Source organism: Salmo trutta, chromosome 1, assembly GCF_901001165.1.
Source record: "Salmo trutta chromosome 1, fSalTru1.1, whole genome shotgun sequence".
Classification (NCBI taxonomy): domain Eukaryota; kingdom Metazoa; phylum Chordata; class Actinopteri; order Salmoniformes; family Salmonidae; genus Salmo; species Salmo trutta.
In genome coordinates this window covers 19,088,537-19,107,053 of record NC_042957.1, presented here as the reverse complement: position 1 = coordinate 19,107,053, position 18,517 = coordinate 19,088,537, and the positions used below count along the sequence as shown (strand labels likewise).

The 18,517-nt window shown below is 43.4% G+C and overlaps 2 protein-coding genes across 3 annotated transcripts in view; one reads left to right on the top strand and one right to left on the bottom strand.

Moving 5' to 3' along the window:
* Positions 1-2,226: 2,226 nt before the first annotated feature.
* cep57l1 (centrosomal protein 57, like 1) lies at positions 2,227-7,149 on the bottom strand. Of its 2 annotated transcripts, none has more exons than XM_029737059.1 (11): positions 7,001-7,149; positions 5,946-6,120; positions 5,652-5,816; positions 5,059-5,180; positions 4,333-4,449; positions 4,158-4,235; positions 3,870-3,959; positions 3,701-3,778; positions 3,362-3,606; positions 3,071-3,215; positions 2,227-2,908 (listed from the first exon to the last, which is right to left on the bottom strand). In XM_029737059.1, the coding sequence occupies exons 1-11, from the start codon at positions 7,001-7,003 to the stop codon at positions 2,678-2,680; spliced, it is 1,449 nt and encodes a 482-aa protein (XP_029592919.1). In that variant the 5' UTR covers positions 7,004-7,149; the 3' UTR covers positions 2,227-2,677. The 2 variants fall into 2 exon arrangements, with proteins under 2 accessions (XP_029592919.1, XP_029592835.1); XM_029736975.1 differs by lacking the exon at positions 7,001-7,149 and adding an exon at positions 6,496-6,703.
* A 624-nt stretch (positions 7,150-7,773) lies between these two features.
* LOC115176573 (sestrin-1) overlaps positions 7,774-18,517 on the top strand; it is a 73,450-nt gene continuing 62,706 nt past the window's right edge. The window contains exons 1-2 of the mRNA XM_029736680.1: positions 7,774-7,833; positions 8,675-8,986. Coding sequence (XP_029592540.1) covers positions 8,708-8,986 — 279 coding nt within the window. The 5' untranslated portion in view covers positions 7,774-7,833; positions 8,675-8,707. The remainder of the gene's footprint in view (positions 7,834-8,674; positions 8,987-18,517) is intronic.

The window sequence follows — 18,517 nt, the reverse complement described above, 5'->3', positions numbered from 1 at the left end:
CATTCTTTTTTGAGAGCAGAGGCTTCTTCCTTCCTGACCTCCCATGTTGGCCAAGTTTGTGCAGTCTCTTTCTGACAGTTGACTCATGCACTTCAACACTGATTATGGCAAGAGGTCTGTAGATCCCTTAATGTTACCTTGGGGTTCTTAGAGACTTCTATGAGCATCTTTCGTCAGAATTTGGTGGGACGATCTGTCCTAGGTAGATTGCCAGTGGTCTGGAGTTTTCTCCATTTGTAGATGATCCGTCGGACAGAGGAATGATGTACTTTGATTGGTTGTAAATGGATTAGTAACCCTTCCCAGACTCACTGGCATCAATAATGTTTCTTCTGGGGGCCTTGGAGGTATTTTCATCTTGGCATGATGTGTTACCACACAGCGATATGGTTAAGACTAAACCAGACCAAGTTTCTAATTTAAAAAAAAACAAAAATAATTTCACCTTTATTTAACCAGGTAGGCTAGTTGAGAACAAGTTCTCATTTACAACTGTGACCTGGCCAAGAGAAAGCAAAGCAGTGTGACACAGACAACACAGTTACACATGGAATAACATGGAATAAACAATAAACAAGTCAATGACACAGTAGAAAAAAAGAAAGTCTATATACAGTGTGTGCAAAAGGCATGAGGAGGGAGGCAATAAATAGGCCATAGTAGCGAAGAATTACAATTTAGCAGATTAACACTGGAGTGATAAATGAGCAGATGATGATGTGCAAGTAGAGATACTGGTGTGCAAAAGAGCAGAAAAGCACATAAAAACAGTATGGGGATGAGGTAGGTAGATTGAATGGGCTATTTACAGATGGGCTATGTACAGCTGCAGCGATCGGTTAGCTGCTCAGATAGCTGATGTTTAAAGTTAGTGAGGGAAATATAAGACTCTAGCTTCAGCAATATTTGCAATTTGTTACAGTCACTGGCAGCAGAGAACTGGAAGGAAAGGCGGCCAAATTAGGTGTTGGCTTTGGGGATGACCAGTGAGATATACCTGCTGGAGCGTGTGCTACGGGTGGGTGTTGTTATCGTGACCAGTGAGCTGAGATAAGGCGGGGCTGGGAGGCTGGACCCTATGTACTCTAATGACTTCCTAATCATTTGCACCTGTTTTGGTGCACCCGATTCTAATTCTAGCCATTTTAGGTGATGGTAAAGCTACGGGTGTACACATTTTCTCTGCTTAAGAAAATTGCATTTTGTTTATTTTAATTGCATAACATTTTCAAAGTAAATTCTTTTGTGTTATTTGTTAAATTGGGTAACCTTTATCAATAAATGTGTTTGGAATTTAGCTCAAATATCCAAATATGTTTGTCCAAATACCACTTTCTTTTTCACGACTCTATATACTGTTAACAGAGTGTACAGTTTTGTGTGTGCTTGTTTTGGAGGATAGACTTGGTTCACTCGACCTTCCTCTATGGGGGTTCTAAGTCCTCTTGCATATATGGTGTCCCCTGAGTTTTGAGGCCACTGTGAATGGAAACAAAGACAAAGCTCATCTCAAGTCTCACTTAGTCTACATTCCCAACTCCAGCCTGTCTCACATTCAGAGTCAGTCTGTGTGCTAGTCTGTTTCTGCTATTTCCAATCCTTATGTAGAAGGACTGGCACCCAAGCCAACTGTACTGCACCACCTCAGTATTCCCGTGGTCAGAAAAACATAGATGCTCCTTCGTGCTGCTGTTGGTCAGCTGTCTGTTGACATAAGCTTTCTCAAACAGAACACAGCATGGGTTGACTTTCAGATAAGGAAGCCAGCCGTATGATGCTTATATTGGGTATTATCAAGCTGTTCATACCCTACACAGTAGGCCTTATGGTGTCAATAGGTTTCATAACAGACTTGTCTAGGCAAGGTTTGATACTGGAGAACAATTGGGGAATGTCAGTTGTCTATTAATGTATTGTAAATAAATACTGTAGTCTCTATGTCCCTAAATGAAATATGTCATAATTTCACAACAAGCTGAAATAAATTACAAACTGTAGTAGGGCTGGAGGCCCTAAATTGACAGAAATGTAAATGGTGGCCTCTTCTTACCTCTAGTTTCCTATCCAGGAGAAACATCACCATCTAGTGGATATTGACTATGTGCCCATCAGGGCAGAAAACATTGGACTGAAGTAGTCTGTCTGGGCAAATCTGGCTTTAATAGATGAATGAAAATCACAGGAATATTGAACATAAGAAAAAAAGGTTGAGGTAAAACAAAAGTCTGATGCTGTTATATTAAGTGTTTATTAGACAAAAACGTGAGAATGTTTGTGCATGTACAATGTGTATAACAAAACAAACATAACAAATAATAAAAAGTAACTTCAAATACAATAATATAATGGAAATAAAATATGTCCAAACGCATCACTTCAAAGCTCGCTAGAGAGAAAACTCTTGGATATAAATGTTTATTCTTCAAGGTGAGACATTCATTGGTCATAAATATCTGTTTAGAAAACACCTGACCATGCAGAAGCTGAAAACCACAATGGGGGATCCACAATGCTTTGCTTCTGTGGCTCCCGAAGCCAGACCTGAAGGACCACTATGTATGCAGGCTTTCATCTACATCTCCAATTGGTCATCATTTGTATATAATCCAGTATGGTTTGAGATGAACCTGTACACAGAGGGGTCCTTCAGATCCAGCTCTGATACATGCTGTCCTAGCTATGTCTCCCAAGTGATGTCATCTTTCTTCAGGCTAGTGCAGAGTCTCTGGGTCTCTCTGAGCAGCTGGAGGTTCTCCTCCTGACTCACCCCAGCTCTCTTACCCCCCCGTGAGGTGGTCTTAACTGGGGAGGGGGGCAAGGGTCTCACGCCACCCCCCCCCTTAGCCCTGCCATCCTCACTTGTCGCCCGCCGACGAGGTTTCTGGGGGTTCTGTTTAAGTTTGTCCACCTGAGTGGGGAGAGGAAACAGGGAGAGGTCATACAGTATTATTAGACATGTCAACAACAGCAAAAAGTCCCTCCCCAGTAATCCTCCTCCCTACCCCTCCTGCAGATGCAGAACATCCCCTTCATTCCTCCCAACTCTCTCTCTGCAGTATTATGTACGTACAGTCTGCTGGTGTTTGCGGAGCTTGGTGATCTGAGATCCCTTCTCCTCCATCCTCTTGACCAGCAGCTCTAGCTCCCTCTCCAGGTCCTCCCTGGTATCCCGACACCGCGTCGCATCTATTTGACAAACCAGCTCTTGGTGCTCACTAAATTACACAGACAGAAATATTAAACACACTCAGTAATGTGTGTGTTTAATAATTAATGTTAACACACTATCAGCCCCCTCAAAAATCAGTCAGAAACTTGCATACACATTGTCCACAAACACACACTCTTAGCTAGTACTCACAAGCTCATCTGTCCCAGTTCGTCCTGCAGTGCCAGCAGTAGCTCAGACAGAGAGCCCAGAGCAGGACCTGCCAGTCCAGGGGGAGAGGTGGAGGTGGATGGGGCCCTATGGAGGGCTCTCCTGGCCCCAGCGGAGCCAGACCTGCGTAGGGAACGCACCCGCTCACACAGGTGGGGCTGGTGGTGCTTCATCATGTGGAGGACACTCTGCATGTTAGCGTGCACCGAGTGGCTGGGGCTTGTCGACTAAGAGAAAGATGGGGAGAGATGTGGAGCTCAGTCACAGAGGGATTCTCTCAACAAACCCAATAAATACTTGCAAAGTAAAATGCAGACGTACTGTTCCAGCTACGAAGGGCAGTTTATTTTTGGGGAAACATGGTGGTGCTGGGGCCTCTTGCCGCACCAAACTCGTTTTCTGGAGAGGAAATGTTCTGACATTGTTATGTAGCACAAAATAAAGTTAATTGCAGTGCGCGTCATTAAGTTGTAGTTATTGAATGCAGTACCCTGGAGACATTCTTGGACTTCTTCTTTGATTTAACCTCATCCGGGACTGCAGGACACAGGCAGAGGTTGGTCTCCAGCTCTCTCTGCAGCTGTTAAAGGATGTTTGGGCTTGATGAAAGTGGAACCTTGTGTGTTCGATCATCGGTCATGATGAAAAAAGTAACGTTCCCTATACTTTCAATGTATTTTTCCGCAAAAGGCAGGTAAACGCTATCGGATAATAAAATAAAGTTACAACCGTTTACCCTCCACTACACCACTGCTTGTGTATGTGTTATTACACTAACCTCATCTGCTTTCTCCTGCACAAGTTTCCGCTCGTGTTCCTCTTCCAGGAGTTTCTTTTCCAGCAGCTCAATTTTCCTCTGAGGACAACAGAGACAAGTTGAGAGATGAACTTTTGATTTACCACCACAGACTATGGTTAGTTACGCCTCATTCAACCAAAGCACCACTGGTTACCTCCGCCACAGACTGTGTCTTGGACAGTTTCAGACAGTCCCTCTCCAGTTTCTCCAGCTTTTCCAGCGGAGTGTGGGCATCAGAGCAGTTCTGGAGCCTCTGCTTCTGAAGGGACAACTCCAATGGATAAACAGACACGTGTTAATCTAGTCTGATGCAGAAACAATAACATGCAACATGTCTGCCTAGTTGATGACGAACTGGTGAACAGAGGCCAGCTTATTCACATTCAGCTATATATATGGACAGTTGTGCTCTGGGTGTTCGTAAATTCAGAGCGTTGTCAGATTATCCATTCATAAACGCAGAGTGTCCTACTCTCGGAGCGTTCAGAGCCACACTGGACGCTCTGGCCGAGGAGTAGAGTTGATCCGAGCAACGGCAGTCAAGGACCCAAGCTATCTGGCTTAAGTTGGCTAGTTTGCTAGCTATTTCTAGACACAAATGAGAGGACAACACAGTCTGACCATTGTACTCATCCTAGCTAACAGAGCTGGTTAGGCTGTTTTCATGTTATCTAGAGTGTTGGTGTCTAACTGTGCTCCTGACAACAATTGAATTAATTTTTTTTGCCGACATTGACTGACACCAGCCATACTCAACAAGTGTTGCACGTTTGTAAAATTCATCAGTTATTCTGCGCTCTGGCACACTCATATGAAAGTGCTCTGAAATCAGAGTAGATAGCCAGAGTGAGTTTATGAACACACCCTTAGTGGCATGTACCTGTTTCTCAGTCAGAGTGTTCTTGTCCTTCTCTGCATTCTCCACCATCTTCCTCATGTAGTCCAGCTGCTTCTCAAGGAGCTGACAGCGAGCTTCCGCAGACTGAAGCGGAGTGACCCGCTCTTAACACAGACAAAACACAGGAGTGAGAGATTAGACATGGTTCCTTATCACCATAAGCATCATTCTGAGTACACAGCAACAAGAGACACAGATATGGCAAATAGAAATCGAACCGGATAGACATCAGCAATAGATGGGAGAGGTTGAGGAAGGTCAGGTGTAAAAACAAATAAAATATAACTATTGTAAAATAGACTGTGTCCATAAAATGTATGTAGTGTGTATAATCTGGAAGTAGAGGCCTAAGCGTTGTTGTTCACTAGTTTACTCCAATTAGGGGAAGGGTGGTAGGGTTAGAAAGCAATAAAGTAAAATATATGGGGGATTGGAAGTCATGCAGACAATTACATTGATGGAAGCTACAATCTATCTGTAATATTAAAGCTGATCTACCCCCTTAAAAAATAAAAAAACAAGAGGCACAGAGAGTGAGTTGCAGATATACAGTGTATAGTCTCAAAGTCAAGTACCTTTCTTCCTGGAGCCGCCTGTTTCTGTAGTGTTGCATGGAGCGATGGAGCACTCATATCCATGGGCTGCCTGGGAGAACTGTTTGACGTTCTTCTCAGCCTGCTTCCTTTCCAGCTCCAGACGATGGATCTTCTCCTGGAGGGTCTTGAGAGCAGCAATGACTGCTACCGGGGAGAAAAACACTTACCGTTAGTAACCAAGCTACAAACCACATGCATAATAGTTAGACCAAGGACCTAGAACTGCAGACAGTCCCATAAGTAAAGGCATTTCATTGTCTACATTGTGCCTACCTTTGCTGCCAGCATCAGGCGTAGACCGATACACCTGCGGAGTGATGTTCTGCATGTTCATGGCCGTCTTGGTAAGGGGGGCAGGGGCTTCCCGCACATATGAAGGAGGTGAGAGCCTATCTGGAGGCCGGTAGTAGCTCCCTATGTAACTATTTTTGGAAGGGGAGTCCAGCAACTAGATAGAAAAGCAGCATGGTTGAATGACTTAGCAAAGACACCAGCATGAAGACCACCCAAAGAGTGCTAAACGTGCCCAGTCTTAGCAAGGTGGCAACGCAGCTGTTTTCAAAAAGGCAAACAAACTCTCCTGGAAACACATCGAACGTTCCATTGTTCCTTTTAGCAAGCTAGTTTTAGTAGCTAGCGTGACAATCATGACAAAGTCCCAAACAAAGATAATCGGTTGCAAACAGAAGCACTTGCATCGCTAGTTAGTTACGAGGAAGGATAGCTTGCCAACTAGCTAACGTTATGCGTTGACTAACTAACGTTAGCTAACCCAAAGCATGTCTGGAGTTGTTTTGCTAACTTAGCTATGAAATTGTCTCACCTGATCTTGATAAGCCTCCATATGTAATGGTAGAAAAAGTACCCTCGAAATAAAATACAAATATAGTACATGTATTATTTATCTGGTTCCGATTTGTTGACTTTGGATGGCTAAACTTCCAAATGTTGACAGCAGGCAGTTCTTACAATTAACATTTCCCTCCTACACTCTTCCTTTTACCGCTCTCTGGTTCAGCCTGCGCAGTGTGTTCTCTGCGCAGTTTATTCTAGGCACTATCCACTCAAAAGATTGTCTGCTACAACAGATGTATGGATAAAATAATACTGTAATCCAGACCCAATATAATATATTAATCAAATGCGGTTGGGAACCGGAGCATAACTGAAATGTCTGAATTTATCAGTCTAACAGGAATTAAAAGCCCATCTGCCATGTGTTACAAAGTCTGAACCAATGATTCAATTGATTGAAGTGGCCCTTCAACCAATGTTATGCAAAATATTTGGCCATGGAGAATATTATGAGGAAAATGATATTTTCATACCATCAGAAAGGGGTCAAAGCTGGGAGGCAAGCAGGCAGCCTGTTTGCAGATGATGATGATGACGACGCAGATGAATGCGCAGATTTCTTCACATGCACACGTATGGGTTTTGAGAGCTGTGTGGTATGTTTATAAAGGAACGGAATAGCATGTGCCTGTCTGGCACTAGCCACCTGGTGACAGTCTTGAATGGGCCAGCAGTTTGCCCACTTCCCACTCTGGTAATCTCCCCATCACAGACACCCTGGCTGGATGTTTAGTCCAAATGATGGAAAAACCTCAAAACGATGATGGCATTCTCTACTTACTCTTGTGAATGGCACTATATTTTCATATATAAAAATACACATTTCTATATTCAAAGAGTTGTAATGGTGGCACTGTTGCAAATAGTATTTAAATGTCTTTGTGTCACCTGAGGTTTAGAATTGCTTGTCTGAACATTGAGTGCACTTCTAAAATGTTGTTAATTTACATTTCTGATAAACAAGGGGAAGGGGGGGCTCTGCGCAACAACATCCCTATGTTTGCTGGGAAGTGTATTTTTTTAATACCTCTTCATTCCCGTTTTTTATGTGGGTCCGATTGCTAAAATAATCAAACTCCCAGGTTTCCCATGTCATGGTTATGGGCACGCCTTACACCATACCTATTGGTGAAGATCTGCATAGATCCTCCTTCATTGTATTATGCAGTAGACCATTGGACATGAGTCTTTCCAATCAACTGTCAACTCAAGTTGCTGCTCTGTATAATGAAATCTGCCTCCGCATTTCAGTGCAGACTCAAGACGTCCTACGGCTGCAGGATCTGTGCAAAACAATGTGAATAAAGTAAGTATTTGTGAATGACACCCTTCGTTTGTAAGAGGTACTGAAAAATGAGGGTATATAACTGCCGTTATGCTATAGATATTTGTACAATATTCCTGTTTTGTAGCCAGCTAGCTACTGTTAAAAGGCTTAAGACCGAGAGAGCGAGAAAAGATTGAATGGGCATTTTGGCTAGCTAACCAAACCTGCCTTGTAAACCAGATGCCACACATTTATAAGTAGCTAACGAGACTACTAAAACAAAGTGCAATGGCTGTGGATACAGTCAGATCAGTGCCAAACATTTTGGAAGTACATAGGAAACATGTTTTTATTTTTGCATGTTGAGCAACCTTCCTAGCTGCCAACGGACTGCAAAACGGCTAACTAGCGTTGTAGCTACAGCTAGCTTGTTGTTCTCAGCAGCAGTACTGTACAACTAGGCTTTCTTTGTTGGCAGTAACTTTCTGGTAAACAAACGACTGGCTTTCTCAGTGTTCTCCGTACAGGTTGGAAAGGAAGAAAAGTTGTCTGCATTGTCCATTGATACGCCCACATGTTTATTTTTTTGTCCATTCCCTTTCACTGGTCTCACAAACACACAGAAGCATCTTGGCAATGCATACAATGGCCTTTTTATCCAGTCAAAGTATTTTGTTTCTCATTTGCATTATCAATGCCAACTCTCTAGCTGCGTTTTTGAAGTTTTGACTGACATTGTTTTAGAATTTTCATAAATATTTGTGGTTGTACGGTCTATTGAATGCATTTTGGGGATGCTAACGTAGGGTATACATAAAATATTTTAGCATCTGAGTATTTGACAGCAAACGGTTGGTATTTCATGCACTTCATATTATAGCCTGCCACGAGAAATCAAGAGAATCAGAATAAGATGGACATCCAGGATCAGGATGCCACAGCCAGATGGGAGGCTCTGGGCAGCCGTGACGCGAGATCCAGAGGCACAGCAATGGAGCACATCAGCCAGGAAGTGATGCGGAGAGTGGAGAGTATAGGGCCGATACCAGCCACCGTCCCCTCGACTCTAGCTACTGCAGGGCACCCCACCAGCGACCTGAACGACATCCTGGCCCGTCTACTCATGCTGTCCAAGCGGTGCCCTTTCGATGACGTCAGAGAGCGATGTGTTTGGCTGCTGCAGAACGTTCAGGTAGGAGAACACGCATCGCGAGGTCGACAGATGTGGTGCTGTCTGATTTTATACGGCAGTGGCTGTACCACTACCACAGAGTTTCTAATCCCAGAGGTGCAACATTGTGAGCAGGGCTGGTCCTTGCTGTTCTGCCACCCTAGGCAGGACTCTAAAAAATGCAGAGCTAGAATATCCCCAGTAAGCTAAAATACATATTTTCCAGTAGTTGAAGTTAGGTTCAATTTAGGTTCTGAATGAAAGTTTAAAATACATAATTTATAGATGTCTACGTTTGGGCTGAATCAAGGCTGGTCAAGACTGGACAAAATTGGAGCCAAATTTAGACGTCTATGATTGGTTCAGATTTGGTCCGGACAAAAAATTGATGTCTGTGGATGTGGAAATCAAGGCCGGTCCGGACTGCACCATAAAAAGACTTCCAAAAGGTGTCGGCTTTGGTCCGTGCTTACTGAGGTGCCTACAGTGTTGCCTGAAATATAATTTTATGAATGCCCATCTGTGTGGTAAGCCTACCATTTGTAAAACACAAAAAATAAGTCCAGACAGGACCAAAAAGACATCCAAAAGACGTCGGCCATGTAGGCCCCCAATGTACTTTTATGAATGCCCGTCCATGTGGTAGGCCCACCATTTGTAAAACATGCGTTGCATTGGCTTTATTAATCCTGATTTCTGTGACTAATCTATTTATCTATTTAAGCTCTGAATATCAACTACCCAACTTTGTCAGCAGGTATCGTGAGCCTATTTGTTATGTGTTTACACAGGGAAATGTAGAAGTATTACATTTTTTCTCGCTATGATCAGCTTGTGAAAAATTGACGGATACAAACTTGAAACCACTAATAATGACAATGGGGTGAAACTCCTGGACAACAGTTGTGATTGTCCATTTTACTTTGACCTGTCCTGTTTTTAGGATATGTTTTGAACATGACAGCGCATTTTTATTTGATTGGTTGCCATATAGGTTTGGCTATTTGACCGGTGAAACCTGCATGATGTAAAAAGTGTCCGTCTCATTACATTGTCATACATTTGATCTCCAGCCTGTGGGCTACAGAGAAGGCCACACACTCTTTCTACCATATCCTATATCTGCTACATGATTTATATTAGATTGTATTTTTGACGGAATGTTGGAGTGCCGCAGCGATGCGGAGAGCTACACGGATAGGCGTGCTGAGAATGGACAAGCAAAATATTTGGTGCCTTTGACAAAGTCGGCACTGCTTATCACAGGGCGGCATCAGTGCTCAACTAAAAAGACCATATGCAAGTGAGTGAGAGAAAATGTTTGTTGGAGGTGCGTCTTAGTCAGTTTAGCTCAGAAAATGCCGCCTTAGGCGGCCGCCTAATCCTGCCTAATGAGCGGGATTTTTTGTTTAAAAATGACCCAAAGCTACAAACAAAACTGGGTCAGGGCATAGGGACACTTTGCCTTGTTAATCATCCTAAGGGTGTCTGACTACATAAATATTGTAATGTGTTGCATGCATTGGGAAATGGGCTGAACACTGCACTTTATAGAATAGACCGTAAATGATTAGTAATTTAACCTGAGCTGGTGTACACAGCCTGTATCCTCTTCAGCTAAAAACATGATATGTCTATAACTAACAAACCATTAGAACAGCTCATGAGGATATGGCTCAGGATGTTATTCATAGAAAAAAACCCTGTTAGGTTCCGGGTATAATTCATGTTTGTGTGTAGAAGTGTATATCTGGATGATCGAGTGAGTAAAAGCACGAGGGACACAGCATAGAGAAAGCGGCTTTGCGGTTTAACAGTGGGGGTATTCACCGAGGGTACGCACCACCGTCTGGTATTTCCAAATTATGTTAAGCTGCAATTGTTGAGGTCTTGCCAAAGGTTGCGTTTATGAGTCCTGCACGTCTGCGGCTCCCTTAGACTCCCTGTGTTCTGGTCGTCCGTCCTCACACATATCCCCCGTTTAAGATTGGGGGGGGGGGGGCTTTTCTAATTCTGCTGATATAAGAGAGCGTATTGGAGAGCACAGGGCAGGCAGGTAGGTCAGTCTAATCACACAGGCAGTCCCCTTCCAACAATAGTCTCAAATGTGAGGATTTCCTGCTTGGTGAGAAGAATGCTTCTATAATACCCCTGTACTTAATCCAGGGATTATATCAGTGATGTATAGCTACATGCTCTCACAGTAAGGTACTGTAGGTAGACTGTTCAGAAGGGTCTTTTTTAAATTACGTAGCTTCCTTTCAAGAATGAAATAGAATAATATATTGACGCCTGAGAGATTAATGTGTTTTGTAAATGTTGTTTTTATGTAGAAATAGTCTAATTTACAGTGCATTTGGAAAGTATTAAGACCCCTTGACTTTTTCCACAGTTTGTTACAGCTTTCTAAAATGGATTAAATAAATATTTTTCCTAATCAATCTACACACTATCCCATAATACCAGCGAAATGTTTTTTATTTATGCAAATATATTAAAGATAAATACCTTATGTACATAGTATTCAGTCCCTTTGCTTTGAGACTTGAAATTGAGCTCCGGTGCATCCGTTTTCGTTCGATCATCCTTGATGTTTCTACAACTTGATTGGAGTCCACCTGTGGTAAATTCAATTGATTGGACATGATTTACAAAGGCACACGCATGTCTATATAAGGTATCACAGTTGACAGTGCATGTCAGATCGAAAAACAAGCCATGAGTTCGAAGGAATTGTCCGTAAAGCTCCGAGACAGGATTGTGTTGAGGCACAGATCTGGGGAAGTGTACCAAAACATTTCTGCAGCATTGAAGGTCTCTTAAACACAATGGCCTCTATCATTCTTAAACGGAAGAAGTTTGGAACCACCAAGACTCTTCCTAGAGCTGGATGCCTGGCCAAACTGAGGAATCGGGGGGGGAAAAGAGCCTTGGTCAGGGATGTGACCCTGAACTTGATGGTCACTCTGACAGAGCTCCAGAGTTCCTCTGTGGAGATGGGAGAACCTTCCAGAAGGATAACCATCTCTGCAGCACTCCACCAATCAGGCCTTTATGGTAGAGTGGCCAGACGGAAGCCACTCCTCAGTAAAAGGCACATGGCGTCACATTTGGAGTTTCCCAAAAGGCACCTAAAGACTCTCAGACCATGATAAACAAGATTCTCTGGTCTGATGAAACCAAGATTGAACCCTTTTGGCCTGAATGCCAAGCGTCACGTCTGGAGGAAACGTGGCACCATCTCTACGGTGAAGCATGGTGGTGGCAGCATCATGCTGTGGCAGGCAGCATCATTTTGGTGGTGGCAGCATCATTTGGTGGTGGCAGCACTGGGAGACTAGTCAGGATCGAGGGAAAGATGAACAGAGTAAAGTACAGAGATCCTTAATGAAACCCTGCTCCAGAGCGCTGAGGACCTCTGACTGTGGTGAAGGTTCACCTTCCAACAGGACAACAACCCTAAGCACACAGCCAAGACAACGCAGGAGTGGCTTCGGGACAAGTCTCTGAATGTCATTGAGTGGCCCGGACTTGAACCCGATCGAACATCTCTGGAGAGACCTGATAATAGTTGTGCAGCAATGCTCCCCATCCAGCCTGACTGAGCTCGAGCGGATCTGCAGAGAATGGGAGAAACTCTCCAAATACAGGTGTGCTAAGCTTCTAGCGTCATACTCAAGGCTGTAAGGCTTCCAAAAAGATGCTTCAACAAATGGGTCTGAATACTTAAGTAAATGGGATATATATATCTATATCTGCTCAAAAAAGTAAAGGGAACACTTAAACAACACAATGTAACTCCAAGTCAATCACACTTATGTGAAATCAAACTGTCCACTTAGGAAGCAACACTGATTGACAATACATTTCACATGCTGTTGTGCAAATGGAATAGACAACAGGTGGAAATGATAGGCAATTAGCAAGACACCCCTAATAAAGGAGTGGTTCTGCAGGTGGTGACCACAGACCACTTCTCAGTTCCTATGCTTCCTGGCTGATGTTTTGGTCACTTTTGAATGCTGGCGGTGCTTTCACTCTAGTGGTAGCATGAGACGGAGTCTACAACCCACACAAGTGGCTCAGGTAGTGCAGCTCATCAAGGATGGCACATCAATGCGAGCTGTGGCAAGAAGGTTTGCTGTGTCTGTCAGCGTAGTGTCCAGAGCATGGAGGCGCTACCAGGAGACAGGCCAGTACATCAGGAGATGTGGAGGAGGCCGTAGGAGGGCAACAACCCAGCAGCAGGACCGCTACCTCTGCCTTTGTGCAAGGAGGACCAGGAGGAGCACTGCCAGAGCCCTGCAAAATGACCTCCAGCAGGCCACAAATGTGCATGTGTCTGCTCAAACGGTCAGAAACAGACTCCGTGAGGGTGGTATGAGGGCCCGACGTCCACAGGTGGGGGTTGTGCCTACAGCCCAACACCGTGCAGGATGTTTGGCATTTGCCAGAGAACACCAAGATTGGCAAATTCGCCACTGGCGCCCTGTGCTCTTCACATATGAAAGCAGGTTCACACTGAGCACATGTGACAGAGTCTGGAGACGCCGTGGAGAACGTTCTGCTGCCTGCAACATCCTCCAGCATGACCGGTTTGGCGGTGGGTCAGTCATGGTGTGGGGTGGCATTTCTTTGGGGGGCCGCACAGCCCTCCATGTGTTCGCCAGAGGTAGCCTGACTGCCATTAGGTACCGAGATGAGATCCTCAGACCCCTTGTGAGACCATATGCTGGTGCGGTTGGCCCTGGGTTCCTCCTAATGCAAGACAATGCTAGACCTCATGTGGCTGGAGTGTGTCAGCAGTTCCTGCAAGAGGAAGGCATTGATGCTATGGACTGGCCCGCCCGTTCCCCAGACCTGAGTCCAATTGAGCACATCTGGGACATCATGTCTCGCTCCATCCACCAACGCCACGTTGCACCACAGACTCTCCAGGAGTTGGCGGATGCTTTAGTCGGTGGTCTGGGAGGAGATCCTTCAGGAGACCATCCGCCACCTAATCAGGAGCATGCCCAGGCGTTGTAGGGAGGTCATACAGGCACGTAGAGGCCACACACACTACTGAGCCTCATTTTGACTTGTTTTAAGGACATTACATCAAAGTTGGATCAGCCTGTAGTGTGGTTTTCCACCTTAATTTTGTGTGACTCCAAATCCAGACCTCCATGGGTTGATCAATTGCATTTCCTGTGATTTTGTTGTCAGCACATTCAACTATGTAAAGAAAAGTATTTAATAAGATTATTTCATTCATTCAGATCTAGGATGTGTTATTTTAGTGTTCCCTTTATTTTTTGAGCAGTGTATATGTTTTATTTATTTAAAAAAAATTGTAATACATTTTCTAAACAGTTTTTGTTTTGTCATAGGGTAGTGTTTGTGTAGATCCATTTTAGAATAAGGCTGTAAAGTTACAAAATGTGGAAAAAGTCAACTGGTCTGAATACTTTACAAATGCACTGTGTATGCAGCCTAACATACTATTTGCCAGTTGCAGAATTGCCTACGACCTAAAACAAGCAGCTGTCATGTGCTATGTTTTCCAAGGAGGCAGCCTCTGTGAATTTGTAGGACAGTGTGTTGACAGTTGCAGGGAAGGGAGCGGTCTGGGGTTTTTCTGGTGTTGTGTTCCTCCAGTACTGGAGACTGCTGGGGGTGAAGGGTTAGGAGAGCATGCTGCGGGGGAGTAGGGGTGGGCAGGAGGGTCGAGTTCTCACAAGCTGGCTCTGTATAAGGGGTTCAGAGAGATCAACACTCGGTCAGAACAGCTTACCCAGGCAGTTCATTAGACATGGTCAACGTAAGCAACATCGGTCAGAAGTTCATGCTGGTCTTGTTAAAGCGTTGTGCTTTCATTGGAGGTTCAGTCAATGCATGTAGGAGCGCAGCTTCTTTACACACACAGAGAGAGAAAATACAAAGTCTATGAAAGGCGCGGTCAGACTGATTAGCTCAGTGTGGTCACTGTGTTCCTTAGTGAATGAAGTGCCGTTCTTAACTAAAATGTAGATATAAATAGTCTATTTAGCACATGCTCTTATCCAGAGCGACTTACAGTAGTGAGAGCATACATTTTCATACTTTTCTTTCTGTTAGACAACACAGAAACACCACACAGCGTCTTTCTGTGAGTTATGCTATGAAGCATTTGTTACCTGAAATAGCGTTGCATATTTTGGGGAATATTCAGAGGTGGAAACTTTCCGTGGGAATTAACGGAAATATATGCAAATTAATATGAATACCATTTAAATGTAGATTTTTTTTTTTTTTTTTTGCATTGGATATATTTATCATATGAAGACAAACAAAAACCTTTTACCTCATAAGTAGACAATTGCAAATTATTAAATCCTTCCAATAGAAAAAAACTTAGTTACGAATTGAACTTTAATTAAATGGGTTGAGTCGTCACATGGGATGACTTCACTGAACAACAAAAGAAAGGGAGTATTGAATGATCCATCGCATCTCGAATAGAAGTAGAGGGACTTTTGTCAGCTTGCTTGTTGTGAGCGCTGAGGGAACTTTATGCACTTGGCCAGATGATTCTGCATCTTTGTTGCATTCTTCACATATGATTTGGCACAGTATTTGCAAATGTACACAGCTTTTCCTTCTACATTCGCTGCAGTGAAATGTCTCCACACATTAGATAGTGCCTGTGGCATTTTCCTGTAAATAATTTTTTTATATATAAATAAATAATACAATTCCATGTACAGATAAATAGTTAAGCAGTTAGATGAAACAACTCCTTTGTAAGATACATTTTTAAAAATGAAACATGTATGGCAACAGGTGAATTAACACTCCTCAGTTAGCAGGCTCAAGCAAGCTAAAACCCACATGGTAGCAAAAAGTAACTAGCAGAAATTAACAAGTTAAATGATTTAAACACTCTTTGCTGTAGGCTACTATTTACTAGTTAACAAAAAAAGAATGTATCTCATATTAAATATATTTACCCCACCCAGTATTGTAATCCAAATTTACCAGAAAGCATGTAGTCCTTGGCTCAGACAGTAGTAATATGGGCTCAATAGCATCTCATTCGTGTGCAAGATCTTGAGAATCAGCTGTACATGTGATGGAAGAATGCACTGTGCATGCAGAGGTTTGCAATTCTATTGAATTAGGGATAGTTTAACCAAAATATGCCATAAGATCTAGAATTGCCTTGTGTATCCCACAAAAAAGGTTCACTTTTAAAAGCGTACTTTTTTTTGATGAATTAAGCAAAATTCGCCAAATTCCCGTGCTTAACTTCCCATGAGAAATTCCCTGAAAAATACTGAAAATGTACCAGAAAGTTTGACCCTTTGCAACCCTAACCTGACTAAGAAACAACTACTGAAAGACCGATCATCCTTGTTTCTTGAATCTGCTTGAGCTTCTTAACAAACAGCTGGTACACATTTTGGATTTGATCAAAAAAAGCCAGTAAAAATGACACTGTAATTCATAGTATCCTGTCCTACCATGCTAGTATTGGGGCGGCAGGTAGCCTAGTGGTTAGAGCATTGGACGTGTAACCGAAAGGTTGCAAGTTCGAATCCCCGAGCTGATAAGGTACAAATCTGTCGTTCTGCCCCTGAATAAGGCAGGGCCGTCATTGAGAATAAGAATTTGTCCTTAACTGACTTGCCTAGGTAAAGGTAAAAGTAGGAAAAGCCTCGCCAGTGTTTTAACCAATGCCTTCTAGGCAATAGCACAGGTTGTTGCCAGTTAAGGGAGGAAGTGTCAGCTGTGACGCTTTACGTTTTTTACATATTTTCTTTAGCATGGCTCAGCAGCCGTGGTAATAAACACAAACCTGTGATTAATAAATGAAATGGCTTGGCCTAGTCTGCTGTGCTCTCTGTCTGGCGTCCCTCCACCCAAGAATAGAACCACAGCCAGGGGCTCAGGCAGTCAGGCCCGGCCCCTCTCCTTTCACATGAAAGGCAGAAGACAATTGATTACAACTTGTTTCCCCTTTTTGTTCTTGTTTTTCCTTTTTAAACGTTAGAGTGGATTTTTAGGCTGATGCATTGTCTTTTTGTATGCTTTGAAAAGGGGTTAGTGGGAAGCTACTGCTATATACGACTGTTGCCTTTTTGAGGAGTCCTGCTGATTTGAAAAGGGGTTAGTGGGAAGCTACTGCTATATACGACTGTTGCCTTTTTGAGGAGTCCTGCTGATTTGAAAAGGGGTTAGTGGGAAGCTACTGCTATATACGACTGTTGCCTTTTTGAGGAGTCCTGCTGATTTGAAAAGGGGTTAGTGGGAAGCTACTGCTATATACGACTGTTGCCTTTTTGAGGAGTCCTGCTGATTTGAAAAGGGGTTAGTGGGAAGCTACTGCTATATACGACTGTTGCCTTTTTGAGGAGTCCTGCTGATTTGAAAAGGGGTTAGTGGGAAGCTACTGCTATATACGACTGTTGCCTGATGAGTTTTGTTTGGCATGACATGGTGAGATTATTTCAGAGAATTGTTGTGTTAGTGTACCGTCATGGTGGTAGGATGTTCTCCCCTGATCCTGTGTGTGTCATCCTGTATTTGCTTACTGTATCAATAGAGAGAAACGGAGAGAAAAGAGAAGCCGGTGGTCTGGGACTCTAGGCAGATCTCCCGCAGGTCTCTATAGTAACTTTTTATACTGGTGGGACTGGTGCTACTAACCTTTTATACTGGTGCTACTAACCTTTTATACTGGTGCTACTAACCTTTTAGACTGGTGGGACTGGTGCTACTAACCTTTTTATACTGGTGGGACTGGTGCTACTAACCTTTTAATACTGGTGGGACTGGTGCTACTAACCTTTTAATACTGGTGGGACTGGTGCTACTAACCTTTTAATACTGGTGGGACTGGTGCTACTAACCTTTTATACTGGTGGGCCTGGTGCTACTAACCTTTTATACTGGTGCTACTAACCTTTTTATACTGGTGGGCCTGGTGCTACTAACCTTTTATACTGGTGCTACTAACCTTTTATACTGGTGGGCCTGGTGCTACTAACCTTTTATACTGGTGGGCCTGGTGCTACTAACCTTTTATACTGGTGGGCCTGGTGCTACTAACCTTTTATACTGGTGCTACTAACCTTTTATACTGGTGCTACTAACCTTTTATACTGGTGGGCCTGGTGCTACTAACCTTTTATACTGGTGCTACTAACCTTTTATACTGGTGGGCCTGGTGCTACTAACCTTTTATACTGGTGCTACTAACCTTTTATACTGGTGGGCCTGGTGCTACTAACCTTTTATACTGGTGCTACTAACCTTTTATACTGGTGGGCCTGGTGCTACTAACCTTTTATACTGGTGGGCCTGGTGCTACTAACCTTTTATACTAGTGGGCCTGGTGCTACTAACCTTTTATACTGGTGGGACTGGTGCTACTAACCTTTTATACTGGTGCTACTAACCTTTTATACTGGTGCTACTAACCTTTTATACTGGTGGGACTGGTGCTACTAACTTGACAGCATCATCACATGATTTGGTCACACCAATTTTTCTCCTCTGTGCGGTGATAATGACCTGACCTACACTGAG